Here is a 25,700-nt window from a genome sequence, read left to right on the forward strand (position 1 = left end):
CAAGCAAAACGAGGGCAGGACTGCCATCCCAATTCACCAATATTTCATGGTCTCTCTCAGGGGACAAAGCCTAGGCCCAAACTACAAGACCCATGCCAAATTAACATTTTCAGAAGCAATCTTGCCTTTTTTTATTAGCTTGCATACTCTAGACCCGATGTTGGAATATGTATGTTTATGTGCATTTTTGGGGGGCAGAAATTTGTAGCTTTCATCAGATTCTCCAAGAAGTGACTCAAATGAACATATGAAACACCTTTCTGTGCATTGTCTGGCAGTCCCACGCACCGCTAGAGCCTCCACCCCATGGGATATCACAGAGATCTCTACGATGCTGCCAAGATCAGAACTCTAAAAGCCCACGAACAATCAGATGATAGCAGGTGGTTTCTTTATCTCTTTCTAGATTGATACTTTAATTGCTACTTTGGGGCTTCCTTCTGCCTCCTTTCCTGCAGATTACTTTCTGCTTTGTTTTCCCCTTAGAACGGCGTTTTCCAACCTTTTATGAGTCGCAACTCCTTTTTATAAGAGCCAGAGTAACTTGCGACACACCTCCCACTGTATTTGCACAAAGCATTTTAATGGGATAAAGAAAACATATTAAAAATAGATTTTTCAGAATATAATTCTACCCTAACATAATAATATTAATGGGGGGGGGGTGGTTTGCTGTAAATCTGCCTCTACCAGATAAATTTTGAGAAGGGAATAAAATGTCAGTACACATTGAGTTTAATTTACTTTTTTGATGTGCAAACAACCCTTCATGTCTCCTCTTCCCAAAAAGAGCCTCCTCACTGAAGAGCCCCTCATCCCAGTTCTCTTGCCTTACCTTTTTGTCCTTCTTGCCTTCCTCCGACATGACTCGGGCAGGGCCTGGAGGCATCTCCTTGCCCAGGTCCCCCTTCCCTTCATGAAGCCACCATCTCCACACCTAGAAGAACAGGAGACACTTAGGTGGAGCAAAAGGTGCCGCAAAAACTTTTCAATCCTGCCACCATCTTAGGCATCCATGTTTTCCCAATGTGCTCCATGCCCTCGCCTGTTTCAAGCCTCTTTGCGCCAGGCTAACGCTTGGGTATGAAGGGCTGACATCAAATCTTCAAAGATGGATGGAGAGGAGCCAAGAGAAATGAGCAAAATCAGTGCTTTCAGAGGGAGGAGAAGTGATGTGCGTTCATGAAAGGACCAGGAACTTGGTGAAGGGAACCGAGTTACCCAAGAGACTTTGACCTCCTCAGTGAATAGAGCCAGTAGCAAAGCAATAGAGAGGATGCAGGACTAGTGCTTGAAACAGGATCCTCTGACTGCAGGCAAGCCATTGTTCTTTTCCCTCTGACCCAAATTTATTATAAATCTCATTGAGTTTGATCCATTGCCTACAGATTGTGTGGAGAAAGGGATAGAAGGCAGGAACCCTGGGAAAGAAGCCACTGGGGCCGGCAGGGCTCATACGGATTGAGAATAAGGCTTTCTGTGTTGGACAAAGTGGGCTCTGGCCTGCTGAGATGCAAACGTGCCTTGTATTTGATGAACTGAACTGCAGCCCATGAAAGATTATGCCAAGCAAAACACAACAGTCTTTAAGGTGCCGGCCACAGAGACTGGCAAAACGTTAGGAAGAAAAACCTCCAGAACATGGCCAAACAGCCCGGAAAACCCACAAGAACCAATATCACCAGATACTTCATTGTTTTGTTGAGACAGGCCAAGAGAATTCACTGAGAACCAAAAATGACATTACAATACAGTACTTGTGTAGCCATTAATGAGCCCCAGCCCAATTAATGCTCAGTTAATGTTAATAAGAATACAATTGTGTCTTCAGTAAATCTAATCACGGTTGGTGGTAGGTTTCTTTTTTAAAATACAGTTGAATTAATGTACCTTTTCTATACAAGCTCCTCTTGTGGGTGCCTTGGAGGCAAATAAATGCTTCCTCAGCACTCCTGGGCCTCTGCTTGGAGAAACAATATTTAGTTTACGGTAATGGCAAACTTCCTTTTCCTCCACGCCAAGTCCCGCCAAGGGCAGATGAAAAGGACAGGGATCTGCAGTTCACTAATAGGCAGAGCCCATAAAGCCTGCCAACTTTTCCACACTTCTCTAGAACAGTGGCTGTAAGAGCAACCAGCTGTGCTATAGTGCAGTCAGTGGGTTTGTCAGAAAACCCCACCCGGGCCAAAACAAACAGCAGTACTGAGGTAAAACATATGGCTTCAATAAAATGGAAATTAACATTAAAAAAAGAGTTCTTGGCAATCATCTGGGCTTTCCTGGCATATAGCATTCCTGATTTTCCTGGCCTTTACAATCATATTATCAGTTCTTGTAATACATGAACCATTGGTCCATCCAGCACAGTTTGTCCCTGAAAGAAGCAAGGGATAGAGGAAGGGAACAGGGCCAACAGTCTGAGAAACCAGCTTCATCAGATTTTGCCTCTCTCTTTTCTGTCATCTGGCAGCCATTTCATCAGGTTGCCATAGAGAGAGAGAAAGGACACCCACGGCTACTCCATTGGCTGATCGGCCAGAAAATGTTGGCTCCTTTCTTCTGTGAACTGTTTGCTTTCCAGCTGCCCATGTTAAAAGGCCAAGGATGTCTGCTTGCATTAAAGCTACCTTCTATCTGGCCATGAGAAGAAGCATGCAGCACTAGAAGCTGGTACTTGAATTCTCCTCTTTTCCTCTCCCCTCCTCATCCCTTGTACCTTTTGTGCCACCGCGTTTCAGACTGCTGGCCTGGCAGCGAGGTTTGTTAATATGCAAACTGCTCCAGGAGCTTTTTCCTGCTGCAAAGCAGAGTATTAAAAAACCCTCTAATAAAAGACTACAGGAACTGCCAACAGTTCTCCAGGATTCCAGACAGATGTTCTTCCTGAAAAATCAAAAGATTGATGGAACTCCAGGTTGCAAATAAACCCACAGGAAGTTTTTTTACTATGGATCATCTGCAAGGCAGACTCCTGTCACATGCACTGTTTTAATGTGAAGAAAACAAGTCACTGGTTTGCACACAAACCCCGTAAGAACAATACTATCTGACTAGCACCAGGCTAGCTGGAAAGCCTCCCAGCGCTGGCCATCCAGCCATGTTGTTCTAGCCTAGGGGATGGGTGGGTGTCAGCTTCCGTGGCTCCATTTCCACCCCATGTGGAGCCGGCAAGGACTCCGCTGCTCTTCCTCTTCTGCGGGACTTGCTTATCTGTCTGGCAACTAGATGGCAGTGGCCAGGGACTGCCTTAGCAGCAGCAACAGCAGAGGTCTCCCTGGGTGTCAAAAACGCCCCTGCTGTCACCATTGCCAGTACACACTCAGCCACCGCTGTCCAGCTGCCTGCTGGACAAGAAGCCCTGCCAAGAAGGAAAGGCACTCTCAACTGGCTGAAGCCCTGGTGTGCTTTGAAATGGTGCCCAAGGTGCACTGAGTTAAACCCCTTAGAGCTGACATCATATGAAATGAACAAAGTCTCTTCGAATTCAAACAAGTTTGAACCTGGCACGTCGTTCCGGCCCCTGGAACCATGAGCAAACAAAGCCCAAATTCTAAGAGAGAGACCTAAGGCCCTTCCCTAATTCAAGGGTTGGAAACTTTTACTTTTTAACTCCCGGAATCCCCCATGGTGACGCTGACTTTCACATTTTGGAGGTTGCTGTCTCAAAGGTAGTTTTTCCAGGGTCTGCTCTAATTAATAAGCTTAAACCTCTTCTGCAGTACAGTGGTGCCTCGCTTAACGAGCGTACCGTTTAACGACGAATCCGCATAGTGACGCATTTTTTGCGATCGCTAATGCGATCACATTGCGATGTTTAGATAGGCTAAACACCGCATTGCGATGTTTAGAAAACAGCTGATTGGCGGTTCCAAAATGGTTCCAAATGTGTACACAAAAACCCACCCACACAGACCGGTAGCTACACAGAAGGTAGGCATAATCAAAACACTGGTAGACCGTGCAAATTGGAACTGTGAAGCTCAATTTCTCAGCACCTAACTCAAACATCTGAATTGGGCCCTACAGGCAAATGGCTACTCCAAAAAGGAAATCACAAGAGCCATCAAACCAAGAAAACAACACCGAACTGAAGAGGAAAAACAGCCACCGGCAAATTAAGTATTTCTGCCGTACATCAAAGGGATCACAAACTGCATGGGGAAACTTTTGAAAAAACACAACCTACAAACAGTATTCAGGCCCACCACAAAAATACAACAAATGTTATGGTCAGCAAAGGACAAAAAGAACCGCCTCAACCACTGCAGGAGTATACTGGATACCTTGCAGTTGTGGCCAGGTATGTATTGGAACCACAAAACACAACATCCCCACCAGAATGAAAGAACATGAGAGACACTGCAGATTAAAACAACCAGAAAAATCAGCAGTAGCTGAACATGCCCTAAAACAAGCTGGACATGAAATTCTATTTCAAAATACTGAAGTACTGGACAACACCAGCAATCATTATGTTAGACTGCACAGGGAAGCCATTGAAATCCACAAACACCAGCAGAGCTTCAACAAAAAAGAAGAAAGTGTAAAATTCAATAAAGCCTGGCTCCCAGCACTGAAAAATACAGCCTGCAAAAGGTCAGCAAACTCTACCCAGCCACAAGGACCAGTGATCACTGCACACAAAAATCCAGCTAACAACACCCAGCAATCACAGTGATAGATCATTTCTCCCCCTTAGCACAATGATAGACCCACAACAAAAAACACACTGATCACCATAATCACCCAATCTCCTGAAAAGGACAAAAGCTGATCCCACAACTATAAATACTCAACTATCCAACAAACTGCAACAGAGCACAGACAGAGTTCTGACTCCTGACCTCTGAAGATGCCAGCCACAGAGACTGGTGAAATGTTAGGAAGAAAAACCTTAAGAGCACAGCCAAACAACCCTGAAAACCCACAACAACCATCGGATCTTGGCCATGAAAGCCTTCAAGAATACATTGTGTTTTTAAAGATCCTACCCTTTAAGGCTTTGCCTTCTGCAGATTCTTTCTGTTCACCTGTTGTTGGGACATTTTCTAGTGCTGTCTTCTCTTGATTTAACCATCACGATATGTAAAGCTCACAGCAGTGTTTAATGATGTAACTAGCTAGCATAGATATATATACGCAGATATGTGGCTTCAGTGTCTATTCAACAGTAACAAATGGGATAACCAGAAATGCTAATTTTAACAGGGACAAATATAACGTTTTGTATTTTGTCAGGCTGGGTCACTTACAAGATGGGTGACACATGGCTTGGCCTTAACACGTTAAAAGCATCTAGAATTTTTTGTAGACCACAAGCCCAACATGAGACAACAGTTTAATGCAACAGCAAAAAAATATTAAAATTTTTAAAAAGCTTATTTGTAACTCTAAGTTGCATGAACAAAAATATTAGTTTCCACTGTTTAGATCAAGTGAAGTGAGAACTCTACTGCTTTGATCAGACCTCACCTTGAATACTGTGTCCAGCTCTGGGTACTACTGCTGAAGAAACAAGCTGGAACATGTCCAGAAGGCAACCAAGATGGTAAAGGATCTGGAAATCAATCCCCATGAGGAGCATTTGAGGGAGTTGAGTATATTTAGCCTGGAGAAGAGAAGAGTGCAAGAAGACAGCTGTCTTTTGAAGATCTGTCGGATGGAAGATTGAGCATGCTTGTGTTATGCTGCTCTAGTAGGTAGGACCTAGAGGAATAAATCCAGATTACAAAAATGAAGACTCTAATTCAGTGGTTCTTAACCTTGGGTTACTCAGGGGTTTTTGGACTGCAACTCCCAAAAGCCTTCACCACCATCTGTGCTGGCTGGGGTTTCTGGGAGTTGCAGTTCAAAAACACCTGAGTAACCCAAGGTTAAGAACCACTGCTGTAATCGAACATTAGGCAGAACTTCCTGATCGTAATAAGAGCTATTTGGCCGGGAATGAATTACATTGGAAGATGCTGAACTCTCCCTCAACGGGAAAACAAAACTAGGTGGTCATATGTCAGGGATGCTTTAGCTGTTGACTCCTACACTAAGGATTTGAACTAGATGATGCTTAGGGTCCCTTCTCCAAGATTCCAGGACTCTGTACTTTGGGGACTACAATTCCCATGTTCTCCCAACTCCCAGGATTCTGCAGCAAGCTCTGCTCTTCAGTGCGTGTTGGATTACAGCTTCCATTGCCTTGGCCGCCAGTCATGCTGTCTGATGGAACTTCAGGCCCAAGATCCTTCAGAGGAATACCAGGTTCCTTGAGTTTTGCTCTGCTCTGACTGGCAGCATCTTCCCCGGGGGCAAATGACTTCTCCATCCCTCCCTGCCTGAGCCTTTTAAATGGAATTCTCCAGGATGGGCATTTGGGACCTCTGCACACATGGTAGAGATACAATCACTGATCTCAATTACCGAGGCTACACAGTTACGAGGAGACAGAAGTTGCTGCATGACAGGCAGAAAATCAACAGGTAAAGTTCTCTTCCTTTGAACAAAGAGGTCGTCCTTTGGATCACCCGCCAGCCTCCCTTAGAAACAGCTGCCCTGTTCTACACCTGCAAAATCACAAAACAGCGGCCGCCTCCTATTCAGATGCCTATTGAGTCTGAACCCTCTAATTTAGGGCAGGGGGGTGGGGGGCAACCATCTGCCCCCAAGACCCCTCTGGGCTACATTCCTCTCCACAAAAAGGCCACTGGAAATGGCAGAAAGCCTACTACCAGTTTTGTAAAACTGTGTGTGTGAAGTGGTGTGAAGTTCGCTTTCAACCTATTTAAAAGGTGAATTGCGGCTCCCGGAGGCTTTCAGGGGCTCCTTCCGCAGTTCACTTGCAGGGGGGGAGTTTATCCTAAAACAAACCCCCAAAATGCTGAGTGAACGTATCTTTACGAGGCCAACTTAAAAAACCATTTCTTTAAAAAATCATAGCGACTTTCGCCTGGGGGGGAGAGAGAGACTCCCATCCCTTTCCCCTCCCCTCCCCTCCTTCCTGGACCGGCTCCGCCCGAGGAAGAAAACACCCCCCCCCCAGAGGCTGGAACCTCGCCGGGGCAAATGCTTGTGACCCAGGGAAGGGACGGGACGGGGGGGGCCCTGGGCATGAACGTGGGAGGTCACGTTTAACTTCCCAAGCGGGACTTAACTCTCGAGTAACGTGCCTCGGATCTGGGAAAGGGCGGCCACAGATCGATGGCGAGCCGCGCCGCTTCCTGCCCCGGTTTCCAAATTCGGTGCACAGCAAAGCGCCCTGAATTCAATGGGATTTCGTTTGCGGGGAATTCTGGCTGCCCGCAAATTGAATTATTTCTTTTTTTTTTAAAAAAATGATTTTACAATGTATGTATGTATTTATTTATTTGCAAGGCTGCGCGCCGGATCTGCGGGCCCCCCCCGACCGCCCCCCTCCCCACTCCACGCCCCCGGACCCGCGCCCCACCGCCCGCGGGTGCGCGCCGCTTACGCCCCCCCTCCGCGTCACGTGCGGCGGCCCCGGGGGTGGGGTGGGGTGGGGTGGAGGGGGAGCTTGCCTTGAAAACGCCTCGGCGGAGCCGCGCGGCGATGGAGGAGTTTCGCGGCTCAGCGGCGAGTTCGCCATCGCCGGCCGAGCCCCATCCCGCCGCCGAGCCCTCGAAGAGCGGCGCCTTAGCCACACCCGGCCCAGTCGCCCCCGCCGCCGCCGCCGCCGCTACCATGGGCGACTCGGCTCCGGAGGTGAGCCGGGATCCTGGCTGGCGCGGGTGGGAGGAGGGTTGGGGTGGGGGCGTCGCTTCCACGTCGCCTCCCAAAACAGGCCGAGCCCCAAAACAACTCCTGCTCCTTTCTCTCTGCGCTCTGCTTTCCTTGACAGGCGGCTAAGGCTCCCGGCGTACTTTTTCCAGAGTTTGGAAAAGTTTCCTCGGGGGGGGGGCGAAAGAGAGTAAGTAGCTTTCCGGGACTCCGTGCTCTTCTCATCTCTCCCAGCTCCATCCCATAATGGTCGTTTTAGAAGGAGCGTTTCGGACCTCTGCTCCCGAACCATCTTTGGCAGCTCTTTCCCTGTGGCCGCGATTCTTGTAAACGGGGAAAAGGCCCCGAGGAATCGCGCCCTCGCGCTCGGCATCCCCGGCGGCTGCAAGAGCCGATCGCCTGCCTCGATCTTGGGAAAGGGGAAGGCAGCCCCCTCGCCCCGCTAGATCCCCGTTTGGTTAACCGTGTGCGTGATCTGAGGCAGAGAGAGAGAGAGAACAGGGGAGCCTCCATGAGCTCGATGCTGTCCCCCGACTTCCCCCCACCCACCCTCGCTGTAGTTGTAGAAAAGGGTCGTAGCCCTGTGGGTCTGTGCAAGGCATTCTCGGTGAAAACAAAGTAAAACGTTTTTAAAAAGACCAAAAACATGGTGGCACCTTAGTGACGAACTTTTAAATATATACATATATTTTAATGTGCAAGCATTATTGGTGAAAAGGGGGGGGGGGGGAGACCAAAACGTGGTGACACCTTAAAGACAAAGTCCATGAAAGCTCACATCAAAAAAAAAAATACAAAAGTTAGTCTTTAAGGTGCCACCTCGTTTTGGTCTCTCTTTAAACACTTTTTATTTTGTCTTCGCCTCTAATTCCTTCTCCTAGTCTATGCTCAGGAGCCCTCCGAAATGAAGGAATCGGAGACGTGTTCTGCATTTTGGCTGCCGTTCCTAGGTTGGGCTGCTTTCATGGCCGTCTGTGTGCAGCTTTTTGAGAAGATTTCCAAGAGTTTGGGAGGATTCTGCACAGCAAAGCATTGTTCCCCCCCCCTAATGGCTTTCCTTGTCCTGCCAAAAGGCAGGTTCTCCTGTATAGACAAACTCATCCTCCCAATAGCGTGGGGCAACAGAGAGAACACCTGCGATACAGTGGAGCTCATGGGAGGGGGGTTGTTCCTCTTGTAGAAAAAAGCTACTTTTAAAAAAAACTGCAGCTTCCAGAATCTCCAGCTAGCCTGCAAGTAGAGTCAAAGACTCTGGGCGTTGCAGTTCCCAAAAATGAATTTTCTAAGACTGGAGAAAGTTGGCTGCCTGTGACAAACTGAGAGCACCTGTTCTAGATGTCTCTGCGCCACTGCAGGCATCCTTGCACTCAGCTTAAACCCTTGTTGCTGGTAGCCCAGAGGACAGTTGATGCGCTTTGCATCTCCTACAAGTCCAGTACTCGTGGCCATGATGGCTGAGAATAATGAGAGGTGAGGGGCTCAAGATTTGGGAAGGGCTGGTGGACAGTTTAATTTTATCGCTTGGCTTGGTGGGGAGATGGAGAATATTCCACACTCCAGCCCTGGTGGAAAGAAGAAGCTGTTTGAAGGATGGCGTAAAACTAGGATTAACTTTTTGGTTGTATACTTTCAAGTGAGTTCTTTTTGTGGTTTGAATTTGTCTTGTGATGGAGGAGGTAACTTTGTTTCCTGCAGATCTTTGCAAAGATATTTGCAATTGCTACTTCTCCTAGGACAAGTTATTCGCCCGTTCCTCCTCCTGGTGGTTCTCTGGGACGGTGCAGCTTGCCCAAGGCCCTGCAGGGCTATTAACCCCAAATACTTTGAGTGATTTCAACTGGCTCCAACCCATTAAGCTGCACCAGCTCAAGGAGCATGTACTGTATAGTATATTAAGGTGCTTTTCTTTGAGAGATCAAAGCAGTGGTATAGTAGAACAGGAGGCTGAAGTGTCAGCATCTCTGCTATCTCTGTGTGGCAGAGATGCCCAACTCCCCATCATCGGCCTCCATTCCCCACCTTTCTAGTTTCAACTATGGGTAGGAGTGGATTTTGTCCTGCAACAGTCTATCTCATTATGAGCTACAATTGAAAACACGCTGTCCTTAAGTAAAATGGGCAACGATGGAGAGAGCTGGCATCTAAAAAGTTAGAATAATGCAGGACCCGATTGATTCTGCCCTGTAGCTCTTGAGTTACAACTGGACCTGTTGAATAGCCCTTTGTTGCAACGAAGCAAAGGGCCGCATCAGAGCTGGCATGATGGGAATATCTGGGCTCCTTGTTGTGCGCCCAGAGTGCTGTCGTGGGCTACCTTGTCAAGTAGATAAAGGTCTTCACGAGGAAGGCTGTAAATCTGGGTGCTGCAATTCAGGGTGTTGGTGAGACTGGTGAGACTGATCCAGTTAAGAAGCCAGGGCTGTGGAACCCATTTGGAACTAAGGTATATAATGCTTTGCGGGGAGGGGACACTTGTTTGTGGCAGGCAAGGCTAAGCCCTCTCTCTCACCCACCCACCCACCCCCAAAGCAACACCAGGATCATATGTGGAGGGAGGGAACAAGGGCTGTGCAGCTGGACTACGTGGCACTCTCAGATTTGTTTTTCCTTTTTTAATATTTGTATTCTCCTTGTTCTTAGCTTTACGCGTCGTCTTTTAATCATGTAAACTTCCTCTTTATACTCATTGTTTTCAGCTTTAAATATTGTCTTTCAGTGTTGTAAATCATCTTTTGGTCCTTTTCAAGGAGAAAGGTGGTGTAAAATTTTATGAATGAATGAATGAATGAATGAATGAATGAATGAATGAATGAATGAATGAATAAATGAATGAATGAATGAATGAATGAATGGGGACTTCAACCACCTGTCACTGTGACCTCCCCTTCTTCCTTTTGTGTATTGCTCAACTCAGTGGAGATGCCTGCTTCAGGCTCATGAGGTAGAGCTGCCGTGAAGGGCTCATTCGGCCAGAATGAGATGCTTCATGGACCAGAAATTACCTGTTCACCGGAGGTTCTTCACCACATGCTTATTTAAAAGGCATGGAGTCTCAAAAGGCCTGCAGGGAGATATTGAAGTAGATCACTGTGCCAGTCTATATTATATGGTCCTACACTGCTCTGTTAATTATATTGGAATCCTATCTGTGGATTGCTTTAATTATCTTCAAAGTGTTAATTGAAAAAGAGCTAAATTAGACCTCCACCTACTGCCTTTCGACTTGGATTCTGAAAGGAATGGTCTAGACTGAACAGCTGTCGTCAGCTTAACTTTTGTGCTAGAAACAGGTTCTTTTATAAGATTACTACTGGAGTTGTTGTTTTTTTAGTTAATCATTGTATTTTAATAGGTAAACCAAGCAGTTAAAATAATCCCTGATCTTGCTGTGTGACATCGTGCTTGCTGGTGTATAAATGGATGTTCTGTCACTAAATGATTTTGCTCTGTGTGTGGCCTCTGAACCTGGGACCCACGTGCATGTCTGGCTTCCAGTCTGCAAGCTGCAGCTTTAAGCTCTGCATGTTTTCTCCTGTAGGTTTCCGAAGAGATTATACTCTTACTTCTACCTGCTGATGCTGGATGGGGAGGAGGAGAGCTGTAGACAGGCATACCTAGAAGAGGGAAACTGATCTAGCTAAACCTGCGACCACAACCTATGCATGTTGACCAGTGAACCATAGTTGCCCATAATGTGTGCGCAGGATTGCTAGTATCTTCCCAATAGCTGTGGTCCTTTTTAAGGACGCGCATGATTTGGAACCAAAGGAGGGTGTTCATCCATACAGTCCTCCTCATCCACTGAGACCAGCTTTTGCGGGGTAGAACCCTTTGTGTTGCTCCAGCGATTAAGATGAAATCACTTAGAGGGCAGAAGAAACTGGAACTTTTCTGTGACAGTCCAAAACTGTGGAACTCCCTTCCTCCTGGCTTTGCAAGCTCAGTGGGGAAATGTGCTAATTAATCAGAACTGCAACTGGCCACAGCCCCTGGGTCCTCTTCTAGGTTGTACTTGGGCTCCAGGCCATGAAGGATTTGTTGTCCACACAGTACAATGGTCCAAACGTCTCCAGGCTGATAGTATTACTCTTTCTTTTTGCTAGGAACGTCTTCTCTTGGCGGCAGCGTACGTCTACGATGCCCAGTACAATAGGAACATCCCTTTTGAGACCTCGCCACGGGCGGTCAGGTAAACGGTGTCATTTTTAGTCCTGTTGAACATTCTGGGGCCTGGTACACAGAGTGCAGAGAAATTACTTCGGGAGACTATGTCTCTCATGCTCACTAGAGGATTCCGAAAGTTACACGAGATGGAAAAAGTAACTTTTCTCTGCTTTGTCTTTTCCTGGAGAGCGGCATTATTAAACATAAGCAGGATCTGCTCACTCCTTATGCATAGCACTCATGATTCATGTGATTAAAGCTGCCATTCCCAGTAGGATGGGCCAGCATAAGTTACGTTGAGTGGAATGAAGTTTGAGGAAGTTGCTGCGGATAATCTAAACCCATGTCTCTTGGGACTTCCATTAAAATATAGCTAATACTGGCTTGTGGTGGTTTTAAAACAAGACTGTTAAGCCAGATGGAGTGTTTGTTTTCCAAAATACTGTACACTGGAATAGCCATTGATGATGAGCAGTATTTTTCCCACCATCCACAAGATGGAAGGCTAGTCTTGGTTAAATGAGTAATAAAGTGTGTGGGGGGGGGGGTTGATGCCTTAAAAGTATTGTGATTGTCTAAAATGCAATGGTTTGGTACGTATGTGATGGAAGAGATTGAGTGAGGAGTACAGGATGTTGGTAAGACTAGTTAGGTGAGAGTAAGCTGAGAGAGAAACTAGATGAGGAGGGGGGCATATGTTTCCAAAGGTGTCTGGTAGTGAGAAATCATGGAGAAGTAGTTTTAGAGTCAGGGGGGAAACCATTCTGAGTGAGAGTTTTGAGAGAGTGTGATCATACAGAGAATGAAGACTTGTGTTGAATAAACTTAAAGCCTAGGGATAGAACAAAATCTTTTGGACACCATTATTTTAATAAAACCTTATGATTTCTATTCAAGATGAGTTGTTCTGGCTTCAGTACTATGTGGGTGGTGTTCGAAGGGCCTGCGTGAAGGGGCAAACGCACCCGTAGGGGCATCTAAAGGCTGGTGGCAGGGAAAGAGGGAGAGAGGAAATAAGGGAAGATTGTTAAAAGTAAACGTTTATTTCTATGGCCATTTAAAGAGACCATTACTAAGTAGTCAAGTGACAAAGCAAAGGGAGTTTTGACATCAGTATCAGAGAGAGGGGTGTGACAGTGGTGTGGTGTATTTATTTGGTGTTTGGTTAGGGCCCAGTGTTTAGCATTACAACAGAGATCCGTTCTTTCTTTTTTCTCGAACATCTTTCCCTAACAACATCAGCCCATTCCACTTGATCCTCACAGGCCATGTTCTTATGGCTTACCACACCAAGAGAGAAGCCAGGAGGACCTCTACAGGAAACCTTCTCGATTGGGGCTCCATCCTTATGGAATGGGCTCCCAGCGGAGCTGCGCCTGACCCCTTCCCTCTCAGCTTTTTACAGGGTGTTCAAAAGAAGCTGTCCACCGAAGCCTTTGAAGGCATCCTCTCTTGATGCTAAACTTCTTGCTATACCAGTGCCTCCAATACGGTGGCTTTGGTATAACAAGATTAGTCTGATTTTATGAGTTGAAGTATGGATCTTTTTCATTTTATTCACCTGATGATTTGTTTATATTTTATGTGTTGCTTTTTATATTGTTTTATATTCTTCTTCTTCTTCTTCTTCTTCTTCTTCTTCTTCTTCTTCTTCTTCTTCTTCTTCCTCTTCCTCTTCCTCTTCCTCTTCCTCTTCCTCTTCCTCTTCCTCTTGAGGTAAACCACCCAGAGGAGTATGGCTAGCAATAGTCAGAGGGCATACAAGCTTATGAAATTAATTAATAAAATTAATTTTGGTCCACCATCTGTGCCCCAAGCCTAAGCAGCCAACTCACCCCATCTCTCAGCACTTGTCAACAGCTGCTGGCCCACAGCTGCTGTTTGCTATGTGTTGTTGCTGGTTTTTTAGCTCCCCTTGTCATTTTTCTTTTCCTGCCCTCTCCCTGCTTCAGTTTGGGAAGAGGACTTCCCACTAAAGGCTTTCTGGAAATGGCTGCTGAGGAGGCTCAAGAAGAACCTGCTTCAGTATTGACTCAGGAGGAAAATCCCTGTCTGCCTTCAGAGTCAGTTTCTAGGCTACATCTTCACAACTTCTAAACATATTTGAATGGCTTCTGATGTACTTACCAAACGTTCTCTGTGCTACTTCCACTACAGTTTTGCCAGCTAAATTCATTTTCTGCTGTCGTTCACAGTCCTGTTTATGGCTTTTCTTTCCAGGCTTTATTATCTCTACAACCACTGGACTATGCAAGCAGCCACCTATTTCTTTATATTTGTAGACCTTGCACTTGCCCTGTTTGAAGAGCCTGCTGTGTACCCACTTCCATTTTTGGTAAGTATAAAGGAAAAAATACGTGCTCTAATAGCCACTTTATTCCTAAGCGGGAGTCTGGATAAAAGGTGGGTAAGCCGAAATGATAACAACCCATTTTCTCCCTATGGCTTTAATTTTTATGCCACTTTTTCATGACTGTCTCCAAGAAACGTGAACAAGAAGTTGAACTTTTAATTAAAAATAAGTAAGCAATGTGTTCATTTGTTTGACTTCTCTTAAACCCATCTTCTGTCACCACTGTTCAGGACCCAATACCCTGAACATTCAGGACCAGTTGCTGTTACTGCTGATATTTCGGAAAATCCAGCAAGTTGCATAATGCCAGCCACAAAATCAAGTTTCTAGCTCTTATAGATAAAAAGAAGCTTTCAAAAATACGTACCCCTGAGCCCAACTCTAGTTATACACAAGGAGCGACCCTCCAGTGAGGATATACAAAGCTTCATCCCTGTGGTTCACTTTGGAGCCAGATAAGCAGTGCAGTCCAAAATCTTCTGCTTATATGGAAACTTCCTCTAGGTGTAGAGTAAGTGGTTCCCAACCTTGTGTCCCCAGATGTTCTTGGACTGCAACTCCCAGAAATCCTGACCAGCACACCTAACGGTGAAGGCTTCTGGGAATTTTAGTCCCAAGAACATCTGGAGACCTAAGGTTGAGGCAACCACCGGTGTAGACAATCCTGACTGAATCAAGCAGCTGTGCTCCCCACTCCCACGGTTCTGACCTGGAAGAGATGGATTTTCCATGTCATGCTGCAGGAAGTGATGGGTTATCTCAAGGGGCTTGAGAATCAAATACTTTCTCCAAGTCCACATTGTCTGTTCTTGGCTGTTCTTTGAAAAATGTAAACAGGAAGCATCCAGGCCTATATGATGATGAATGATTCCTCCTTCATAGCTGCAGCTACAAGGTAGCAATAGTCACCAAAGTGGGGGGGGAGGCAAGGGTAGGTGTCCTTTTGTCTAAGGCAGAGGTGGCTGATGTCGCCATGATGAAGGGCCGCTTTTCCAGTTTGGAGAAGTGGTCCATCATGTTGGCACTATATCTGCCCAAAGGTCACACGCTCGGAGAGTATGGCTTAGAGCAATGATTCCCAACCTTAGGTCCCCAAATGTTTTTTGACTACATAAATCCCGGCCAGCACAGCCAGTGGGGGAAACTTCGGGGGCTTTAGTGTAAGAACATCTAGGGACTAAAGGTTGGAAACCACTGACTTAGAAAAAAGAGATAGAGATAAGTAGCATTTCTTCTGTAATTGCTCTTACGTAGAGTGAAATTACAGTGGTGCCCCACATAGCGAGGTTAATCCGTTTCGGATTAACCATCGTTATGAGGAAACATCGCTAAACGGAAAGTAAAAACCCATTGGAACGCATTAAACTTTGTTTAATGCATTCCAGTGGGGCCCAAACTCACCGTTCAGCGAAGTTCCTCCATAGCGCCACCATTTTCGCACCCTCGGTAAGTGAGGGCAGGGCGCGAAAGCGATGCGCGCGGCCATTTAGGGCATGCGGCGGCCATTTTGGAACCGCCGAACAGCTGTTAAAAAAAACATCGCAATGCAAAAATCGGTAAGCGAAACGCTTACCGATCCTCACAATGCGATGTTTAGCCTATCTAAACATCGCAATGCGATCGCTTTTGCGATCGCAAATCTGACGTCGCTATGCGAATTCGTCGTTAAACGCTCGTTAAGCGAGGCACCACTGTACTTCCAACTTATGACAGCTCTACTAGGTTTTCAAAGTACATGGGTTGTTAAAGGAGAGATTTAACCAGTGCCACTCCTCAGTGAGTTTCTATTGCCAAGCATGGATTTGAACTCAGGTCTCCTAAATCTTAATTCTATGCTCTATCCACTATCCCACACTGTCTCTTGTGTTTTTAAAAATTGTTTTTTCTACTCTGATGTTAAGCAATTTCATTAAAATAAACTATTTTTGTTGAAAGAAAAATTAAGATTCTTGACTTAAAGTGCACTGCAGACTGCATTTAATGAGTCACAGAATAAATTAAATTAATTACAGAATAATTTTGGATCAGCTTTGAGCATCACACACTTTAAACTTCCTTTCTGTGTGACAAACAGCAGCAGGAACTATCTATGGGGCTGCAAGAAGGAGGCTAAAGAGTTTCCTGTGCAAACCAAATAATGTTGGGCCTTAAAATGATCATTAATACATCATTTTCTTTGATGAAAGGAGCACCTCTCACTATGTAATCATGCCCAATCACTAAGATCTACTGGGGGGGGGGCTTCCCCTGTGTCCCATCATGGAGAACAATTCCATGGAAACATGGAAAAGTGGTTTTTCTGCCATAACATCCCAACTGTGGAATGCCATTCCTTTGACTGGTGCTGACTTTCACATAATGTGTTGGCACCACATCAGCATATATTTATTAGCGCCTTTGGGGAGGGGGGGATGAAGGATCATACCCTGCTCAGGTTTAGGGCAATGGTTTTAATGTTTTAATTTTGTATTTTAAATTGCATGGTTTTAAATTGCCTCAATTATCCTACGTTTTAAAATCCTTTTATATAGCTCTGTATGTCTAAGATAATGTGATAAAGGGAAGGCGAGAGAGAGAGAGAATCCTCTTGAAATATATAATTATGGGTTAAGAAAGAGAAATGCGAGAGAAGAAGAGAGTGATTAAAAAGCCTCATCCTTAAAATAACAGCCTTGGGATCGCCCTCATTGAAGCAAACATTTACTGATTTGCTACTGAGTATTAAAAAAAATTCAGGGGTGACATGAAGAGGCATTGGGAGTTATGGACCAGGACCTGGGGGTCCACATGTGACTTGTGGAATGGTATGCATTGCTTTAGTTCTGATGCTTATTCATTTTCCTCTCCCTTTCCTCAGGTTACTTCGCTAGCTGAAATCATATGCCTCTTGGTCTTCTTTGGGAGACTTTTCCATTTTGCCCAGGTTACTCCTCGCATAGTGTTCTGGAAGGATACCAAGAACATCTGCCTCATTATAACAATATTGGTCAGTTGTAGTAGCTTGTAGTCTCCTGTTGAAGGAAAGAGCTGGATCCATCTGAAGGGTATGTCTCATTGAAGTTGATGGCACTTAAGGTACCTTGTTTCCCTGAAAATAAGACCTAAGCTGAAAATAAGCCCTAGTAGGATTTTTCAGGATGCTCATCATATAAGCCCTACCCCCAAAATAAGCCCTAGTTAAGTGAAACCCTGCCCTCCATCTTTGTGCAGCAACCGGAAGACGATGACATGACTGTATTTGAAAACAAATGTAGATTGTTGGAAATGAAAAAAAAACATCCCCTGAAAATAAGCCCTAATGCATTTTTGGAGCAAAAATTAATACAGTGGTGCCTCGCTTGATGACGATAATCCGTTCCGTTCAAATCGCTATTACACAAAATCATTGTCAAGCGAAAAAACAAACAAACCATTGAAATGCATTGAAAACCGGTTCAATGCGTTCCAGGGGGGGAAATACCTGCTCGTTTTGCGAAGATCCTCCATAGGGCGGCCATTTTGCGATGCCTGTATAGCGAAGACTCGGTTCTGAAAACAGCGGGGAGCCATTTTGTGACCCGGCAATCAGCTGTTTTCAATCATCGTCCAGCGAAAAAACGGTTCCCGAAGCAGGTAACCAATCGTCGTAAAATGAAAAAAAAAACATTGAATCATTGTTTTGCAATCGCTGTAGAGATCGCAAAAAAGGCATAGTTAAGCGATTTCAGCGTCAAGCGGAGTAATTATCAAGCGGGGCACCAGTGTATAAGAGCCTGTATTATTTTCAGGGAAACATGGTAGTCATGACTGACTTAATGCCTAGTGATTTCAATGGGAATATTCTAAATCGCACCATGGCTGGATCCAGCTGAACATTCTTTGCTTGTCGTGATGTAGGCTGTAGCAGAGATGAGTGGTCTCTTCAAGGAGACCATTTTCCTTTGCTCCTGCTATATTCAGTCCTTCCTGCACTGTAGTGGGCTGCAAGTTGATCACTTTCTGTCTGAGAAATCAGTGCTTTCTGTGAAACCTATAGGGTCAATCTTGCATTGAGCTCAAAGCAGTAGAGAGAATGAACTTCCCATGCCTTGTGTTATGTTTAGTTTGTTTTTATATATATCACTTTCTCCCCATGTAAGGAATTCAAGTTGGTTATGATGGTTTCAGTATGTTGTGTATGTTGTGTGTGGTATTCATGGTTTATATTAAATAGTCGATAGAGTCACAACATACATAATTTGACAGTGTTGGGATGTGTAGAAATAGTCATAGAAAACCACTCCATGGTTTTCTAATGCTGGATTTTGTGGTAACGTACCAAAGAACTTGCAGTTCTTGTCTTGCTTTAAGAGAGACAAAGAAGCCTGTGAATGTATCCAGGCATTTGGACCTGGATATATTAAGACAGTGGTTCCCAGCCTTGGGTCCCCAGATGCTCTTGGACTGCAACTCCCAGAAATCCTGGCCAGCACAGATAGTGGTGAAGGGTTCTGGGAGTTTTAGTCCAAGATCATCTGGGGAATCCAGGTGCCTTAAGACTCAGCATTCAGTGGACCTTTTTCTCTCCGAGTCTCTCCAAGAAAGCCATCACAAATGCTTGGTGTAAAAGAAGAGTGCACTGTGTATAGCTCGCCAGATGTTGTTGGTCTACAGTGGTCATCATCTCTTTCCACTGGTTATGCTGACTAGAGCTGGTAGGCGTTATGGTCCGGGAACAACCATAGGGTGACACATTCACAATGATATATGAGACCCATAGACATGATTTGTTGAATGTTAGAATCCTAGATCAGTCGAACTAACATCACAATCTTGAACGTCAAATCCTTGAAATAATATCAGCTGTGGGTCCGATGACAATTTTTAGAGTTTATATTTTAATTGCATTTTAATTGTTTTGACTTTTTATTGTATTTTAAATGTTGTAAGCCGCCCAGAGACCTTTGGGTAGTGTGGGCGGCAGATAAAATAATTAAAATAAATAAATAAATAAATAAATAAATAAATAAATAAATAAATAAATAAATAAATAAATAAATAAACATTGCTTTGTTTTCTGATCCCCAGAAACAAGAGCTCATGAAGTTGTTTTTTTAACTTTAATAATGGTGATGTGCCAATCAAGTCAATTGTGACCCCTTTTTCAGGGTTTTCCACGTAGACAACAGTCAGAATTTGTTTGCCATTCTCTTCTTCTGGGGGGGCGTTCTGGAACGGTGCAGCTTTTCCAAGGCCACATAGGTTAGCTCTTCTCCTAAGAGACAAAGTGGGGAATTGAACTCTCAGGCTCTGGCTCCACAGCAGGATACCTAAACCATTGAATTGTCCAGCCAACTGCCTTTTGAATTTAAGTTCCTTGGTATTCAGTGGATTTCTCTTCCCTTTCTTGATCCCAGGCCACTTTGGTTGACCTAATTATCCATGGAGCTCTTACAGTTTCAAGCATTCCTGGAATCCGGTGGTCAAGACCGTTGCGACCCATCTTTTTAATCAACTTTGCGGAAAGTCGCCAGGTAAGAAGCAATTCCTCTGTGTGTTCCCATGACTTACAGTTTCTTTGCATAACCCTTCTGCATCTCTTCTGCTTGGGACATGGAATGAAGATTTGCAACTTCTTCTAAGCAGAAACACTAGAAATTGACACCCAGGGAAGTCAAAGTATTACGAAGTATATACACTGCTTCCACTTTTCTGTTGCCTCATCTTGCCCCCAGCATTGCTTCGTCCATGGTGTTCACCAGTGGATTTCCTTGAAAAAGTGCAAAAAAATGCTTTATTTCCATAGCATTGTTCTGCTGTTCTTGTTTGGTGCAAAACTGGAATGCTTGCCCCAGTGTCTGTGGCAGAGAGCTCTTGAGATGAGAGAGAGAGAGAGAGAGGAAGTCTGTGGCCTGCTAGGTGATGTTCAGCTCCTCCTCCCATCATGCCTGATGCTTAGCCATGCTGTTATAGGGTGATGGGAATCATAGTCCCACAATCACTAGAGGGTTACAGCTTCATCCCATCCTTGCTTTATGTGTAAGCCATATCCAGAAAACTTTCCTTGCTGCAGGAGAACTGCCCTTTCAGTGTGGACTCCAGGGAACCGATCCACTTGGCACATCTTTGCACTGGTTAAATGTGTGAGTGTGGGGTTTTTTTGTAGAGGGCTGGGAAACTGAAGAAACTCAGGATGCAACAAGCCAGGACAATAGAAGCCTAAAGCAGCCTCCATGTGCCTGAATAGCTCCTTGCAAGGATAGGTATAATAGTTCCAGGTGTTCTATCATAAGGGTACGCCACAGGTGGCCCTCTGCCAGATTTTCTTTATCCCACTGCCAATCACACACAACAAACTCTTCCTAATATGGAAAATCTTACAAGCTCCAGGAGCAGCGATTCTTCTCTAAAGTTGAGTACCTGCCTTTTGTTGAGAAGCCTCATTTAAAGTATATGTTTTTTTTTTTAAAAAAAACACCTTTCTGGTCACTCATAGAATCATGAAGTTGGAAAGGGCCTATAAGGCCATAGAGTCCAACCCTCTGCTCCATGCAGGAATACAAGTTAAAGGATATCTGCCAGGTGGTTGTCTAAGTTTCTCTTGAATGTCTCCAGTATTGGAGCACTCACCACCTCCCAAGGTAATTGATGCCATTTTTGTATTGCTTAACAGTTAAGATGGTTTTCCTGATACTCAACGTACATCTGGCTTCCTATAACTTGAGGCCATTGTTGCATGTCCTGCACTCTGGGATGATTGAGAACAGCCCCTGTCTTTCCTCTGGGTAACAGCCTTTCTGTTTGAAAAGTGCTATCATCTTTCCCGTTGGTCTTCTTTTCTCAAGGCTGAACATGCCTAATTCTTTCAGTTTTTCCTCATTGGGCTTGGTTTTCACTCCTGATTCAAAACAAAACAAAATGCAAATTTTTTTGGAAGCGGTGTGGCCCCAGAGCAGGTTTACCAGAGGCACAGATGCTTCATGGACTTGCCAGACTTCCCCTGCCCCACACCTTGCTCTGCTAATTTTCAATATTCTTAGAAAACAACACATTTCAGGATTGCTAGGAGGACGCTGTTGATGGCTGTGTGACTTTGTGCAGTGGGGCCATTGGAACACAAGGGAATGAAATAAATTATTTAAACATGGTGTCAAGCCTTTGGGGTGGAGGAACAAGTGGATTCAACTATGGCTGAGGTAGAGTTCAGAAAGTTACTTTTTGGAGTTTTAGACTACGGTTCCCAGAATTCCAGTCTGCTGGTTGATGGGCATGCAGAGGTGGAAACCATAGTGCATTTGGTAGGACAGGGATAACAGTGATGAAACCTGGTGCTCATGACTTCTGACCTGAATGACGGCCTGCTTGCTGCTTCTTGGCAGATTCGGCGCGCTTTCCGCAGCATCCGGAACACTCTGCCTGAGATCAGCTATGTCTTCCTGCTGTTCATGTTCAGCGTCCTGATGTTTTCTCTCATGGCCCTCAAGCTTTTTGGGGACAGGTAAGAGAGAGCCACCCACCCAGCTTTCTGAGTAGAGGGATGGGCTCAGAGCTCAGAAAATTCATTTTTAGAAGTAAAATGTCTGTCCTCATTACTTGCAGTAGTGCATTTTTAAAGAAATTCATTGCCATTACACATTTCCTTTGTTTTTTTGGGGGGAAAGCACCTTAGAATTGGTAAAAGAATTATGAAAAAATGAAATGTTTTGCTCAGAATGCCTCTTAAATAAAAGTAATTATCTGTGTCTCCTAATGGACTTGGCGTCTTAGCAGAGTTGACATGCCATCTGGGGAATCTCTAGGAGAAGACCAAGAACCAGAAGCCCATTCTGGAACAGGACCCTGTTTGTCTTTCTTTCTTCCACCACTCTTTAGCTGAACAGTATTTTGGGCAGCTGGAGTTACCATCTGTATCTTAATTTTCCACATTTTAAAAAATATATATTTTTAGGAATTTGAAGACTGTGGAAGGTGTGCCCTATTTCACCAATTACCTTGAAATTGTGTTTGATATGTATGTGCTGGTGACGACAGCAAACAGTCCTGATGTCATGTAAGTATTTGCCGATGGATGGATGGATGGATGGATGGATGGATGGATGGATGGATGGATGGATGGATGGATGGATGGATGGATGGATGGATGGATGGATGGATGGATGGATGGATGGATGGATGGATGGATGGATGGATGGATGGATGGATGGATGGATGGATGGATGGATGGATGGATGGATGGATGGATGGATGCTCGGATGCTCGCTCGCTCTATACCAGCCAACTTAATGAAAGCCACTACTCTGGGCGGTTTATATAATAAACATATAAGAATATTAACCCCACTGACTCCTACCCCATAACAAATAAGGTCAAATAGAACCCAATCAAAAACCAACAAACCATATGGTGACATATAATATAAAATTAGTTACAGGTCATGAATTGACATCAAGGAATCATGTTATTAAAAGCCTCTCTATACAGTTCTGCCTTCACCAGTTTCCTGGTGAAGTTAAGAATGAGGGGGCCTGATGTACCACCAATAGAAGTCCATTCCACAAGAAGGGGGCTGCCACTGAGAAGGCCGGCTGCCTATTAGACGTTCTTCTCACCTCTCTCATTGTGGTCACCCTCAATAGTGAGGCCTGGAGGGACCAAATGAAGTGAGTAGCTTTTCTTTGAGAGAAATACTTCGACAGGTCCCAAACTGTTAAGGGCTTTGTATGCCAGAACCAGTACCTTGAATCTGGAATGGAAGCTAACAGGGAGTCAGTGCAGGCAAACCAGGAGTTGGTTTGGAGCTGGTGTTGCTATGTTGTGATGAGACACCGTCGCTGATGGTGTAAAGGCCCCAAACTCATCACAGCAATGGCAGAATAATTTAATCTGTTACATTTTATGAAATGTGATGTACTGAATAACAGATCCTGTTCTTCTCTTTTAGGATGCCAGCATATGACTTTAGTTGGTGGTATTGCTTGTTTTTCATAGTCTATGTTATAATCAACACGTACATCTTCATGTCGGTCTTCTTGGCTGTTGTCTACAACAACTACAGAAAACACTTAAAAGTAAGTTCTGCGTAGAGGAAGCGCACACTGTTTGATCCAGTCTGCTCAAAAGGAAGAATCTTCAAAGATTGCTTTCTTCCTATTCCCATGTCAGCCTGGGGGTCTTTTGGATCCGAATGGGTAGAGTCCAATGTTGTAGGGAAAGAGATCAAAAACAGCAAAAGGAAAAGAAAGAACAGAGAGAAAAGGGAACAGGTTGGCCCCGGGCATACTTTAGGCCCCCTTTATCATTGGCATCATCTAACAACAATCTGCTCTTGTCAGAATGGCCTCTTCACATTCTAGCTATCAGGCAATGAACTCCCCCACAGAAAGAAGGTTGCCCCACCTTGTATTTGCTGCGTTGGAAGTCAAAACTGACCAGGACAATATCAGAAGCTTCACCTGTACACAGAAAATTCAGTCTTTGTTTGAAGTGCATATGGTATATGGGCAAAGGAAGGGGCAAATCACTGTGAGACAGTGTTAATTGAACTAATCTGCAATTAAGGGAGACCAGCAGTGCCTTGTTAGGCGCTTCAGAGGTCAGTGGCTCTGGTTTGTGGGGGGCAGTGAATCCACTCTGGGGTTCAGTATATATTTTAAAAGAGTTGTTCAGGATGCTGAATTTATTTTGCAGATAGGGTTTAGAACATGGGATACCTCCTGTAAAGTTTGGGCTGAAACTCAGAGCAAATTCATAGAAAGCCCCTCCCCTGCAAACATTGCCAGAAATTTATCAAGGAGGCAAATCTATTTTGCATATAATATGACAACAAGCAACCTCCATAATTAAATGCGGCAGGTGTGGAGTGCTGCTGTTGAAACAGGAAGCACTGTTTATTTGATCCTCTTCCCATGGCAGTCACTTTCTGTCCTGTGGCCATTGAACGTGCTTAGTTTGGAGTAAACTATTTGGGGGACAGATTACCCTAGATTATTCTCCTAAATGTTTTATTTTACTTCTTCAAATCTCAAGTTTTCCCACCAAGACTGTTTCCTGCCTCTGGCGCATAGGTACCCTTTTGGGAGACATAAGGTGCAGAATTTATAGCATGAACTTTGAAAGGAAAGGGAGTGATCCTGAACAGCATTTGTCCCTGCACTTCAGAGTTGGAAGTTGAGCCATGCCTGAAACCTGTGTTATTGGTCCCCAGGCCCAAACTTTTGAAAGTGATAACCTGTGTTTTCCAGAACGAAATCCGCAAACTCGCTTACATGAAACGTCGCAAGATGATTGAAGCCTTCAACCTCTTGAATGTCAAAGAGGGAGCAGCGTTTGTGGTCAAAGAAGGCCAGTGGAAGCATCTTGTAAAGCTGGTGGCACCTGGAATCAGCGCTTCCCATCGGGAGCTCCTCTTAAGGATCTCTGATGAAGAACAGAAAGGCTGGGTGGGTGAGTAGCAGCTCAGGGGTCCACCATGATCCCAGTCTTTGCAAATTCCACAACAGATTGTCCTGATTCAAACTTCCCTCACAAGGCTGCAGAACTGAACATGGTTATTCTTCAGATTTCATATTTCATACTATGAGATCCGTGGGTAAGTTCTGAGAGAACAAGGAAACGTGAAGGAGACGACACATGATATAATAGTCCCTGCTACTTAGAAAGACCTAATGCTTTAGCCCTTCATGTTCCACTACACCACTCCTTGGTGGCACACGTTACGTTGTTATGTGACGTCAAGTCAGAACTGATTTACAGTGACCTTAATAGCAATTTCAAGGTAAATGAGATATTTTACCAGCTCCACACCTACAGTGAGCTTCTGTGACTGAGCAAGGATTTGAATCCAGACCTCCAGAGTCCTTATCCCTCACCTTATCCACTATACCATTGTTATTATTAATATTCTAAATCTTTTATCTAGTGAACCACTCCAAAATGTTAGTCTCAACCTGCAGTCTACAGTGGCCCCGTTGATCAGATGAGCATTTATTTATTTATGTCATTTGGTGAGATTCCACCAGAACACACAGTTAATGTGCAAATGTTCTCTTTCTTTCAATGCCCTGTGTTTGTGCATACACAGATACACATGTACACACTTCCCATGTGTGGCTATACCACCTCCTCAAAACTGCTTGTATTCTTGCTTTAGGCTTTAAGTAACAACTGGCTTCAAGGCTAAGTATTCACCTAAGAATCTTCTAAAATTATTCTCCCCCCCCCCTTTTTGTGTATTACAGACAAGAAATCTTTTGTACGCCTAGCTGATCTGTTAAATATACAGGTCATCACAATAAAACTTCACAGCCACCCTCTGGACATCTGGTTTCCTCATGTATACAACTCTGCTCCCAGCCTGTTCATACGCAATATGGTCCGGCACAAGTAAGTCTGTATTACTTGTAGAGGTTGGAAATGTTCCCCCCCGCCCTTTGGACCATACATAGTTGCCATTTGAATGGAGGGATTCTGAGAGATAGTCAGAGAAGTTAAGTCTCCCAGG

The 25,700-nt window shown here is 44.7% G+C and overlaps 1 protein-coding gene and 1 long non-coding RNA gene across 3 annotated transcripts in view; one reads left to right on the forward strand and one right to left on the reverse strand.

The window, feature by feature from the left end:
* Positions 1-32: 32 nt before the first annotated feature.
* LOC144585742 (uncharacterized) lies at positions 33-5,608 on the reverse strand. The gene is made up of 3 exons (XR_013540243.1): positions 5,473-5,608; positions 836-937; positions 33-81 (listed from the first exon to the last, which is right to left on the reverse strand). It is a non-coding gene; the product is annotated as an uncharacterized LOC144585742 (long non-coding RNA).
* A 1,901-nt stretch (positions 5,609-7,509) lies between these two features.
* LOC110087023 (two pore channel protein 1) overlaps positions 7,510-25,700 on the forward strand; it is a 38,689-nt gene continuing 20,498 nt past the window's right edge. The window contains exons 1-10 of one of the 2 annotated variants that reach the window (XM_072988683.2): positions 7,510-7,710; positions 11,829-11,914; positions 14,110-14,224; positions 17,100-17,228; positions 19,618-19,734; positions 21,580-21,698; positions 22,149-22,250; positions 23,142-23,268; positions 24,442-24,643; positions 25,438-25,582. In XM_072988683.2, coding sequence (XP_072844784.2) covers positions 7,558-7,710; positions 11,829-11,914; positions 14,110-14,224; positions 17,100-17,228; positions 19,618-19,734; positions 21,580-21,698; positions 22,149-22,250; positions 23,142-23,268; positions 24,442-24,643; positions 25,438-25,582 — 1,295 coding nt within the window. In that variant the 5' untranslated portion in view covers positions 7,510-7,557. Of the gene's footprint in view, positions 7,711-7,814; positions 7,916-11,828; positions 11,915-14,109; positions 14,225-17,099; positions 17,229-19,617; positions 19,735-21,579; positions 21,699-22,148; positions 22,251-23,141; positions 23,269-24,441; positions 24,644-25,437; positions 25,583-25,700 lie in introns of those variants that run through there. The other variant, XM_078382879.1, reaches the window with a different exon arrangement.

This window comes from Pogona vitticeps, chromosome 1 (assembly GCF_051106095.1).
Source record: "Pogona vitticeps strain Pit_001003342236 chromosome 1, PviZW2.1, whole genome shotgun sequence".
Taxonomy (NCBI): Eukaryota; Metazoa; Chordata; class Lepidosauria; order Squamata; family Agamidae; genus Pogona; species Pogona vitticeps.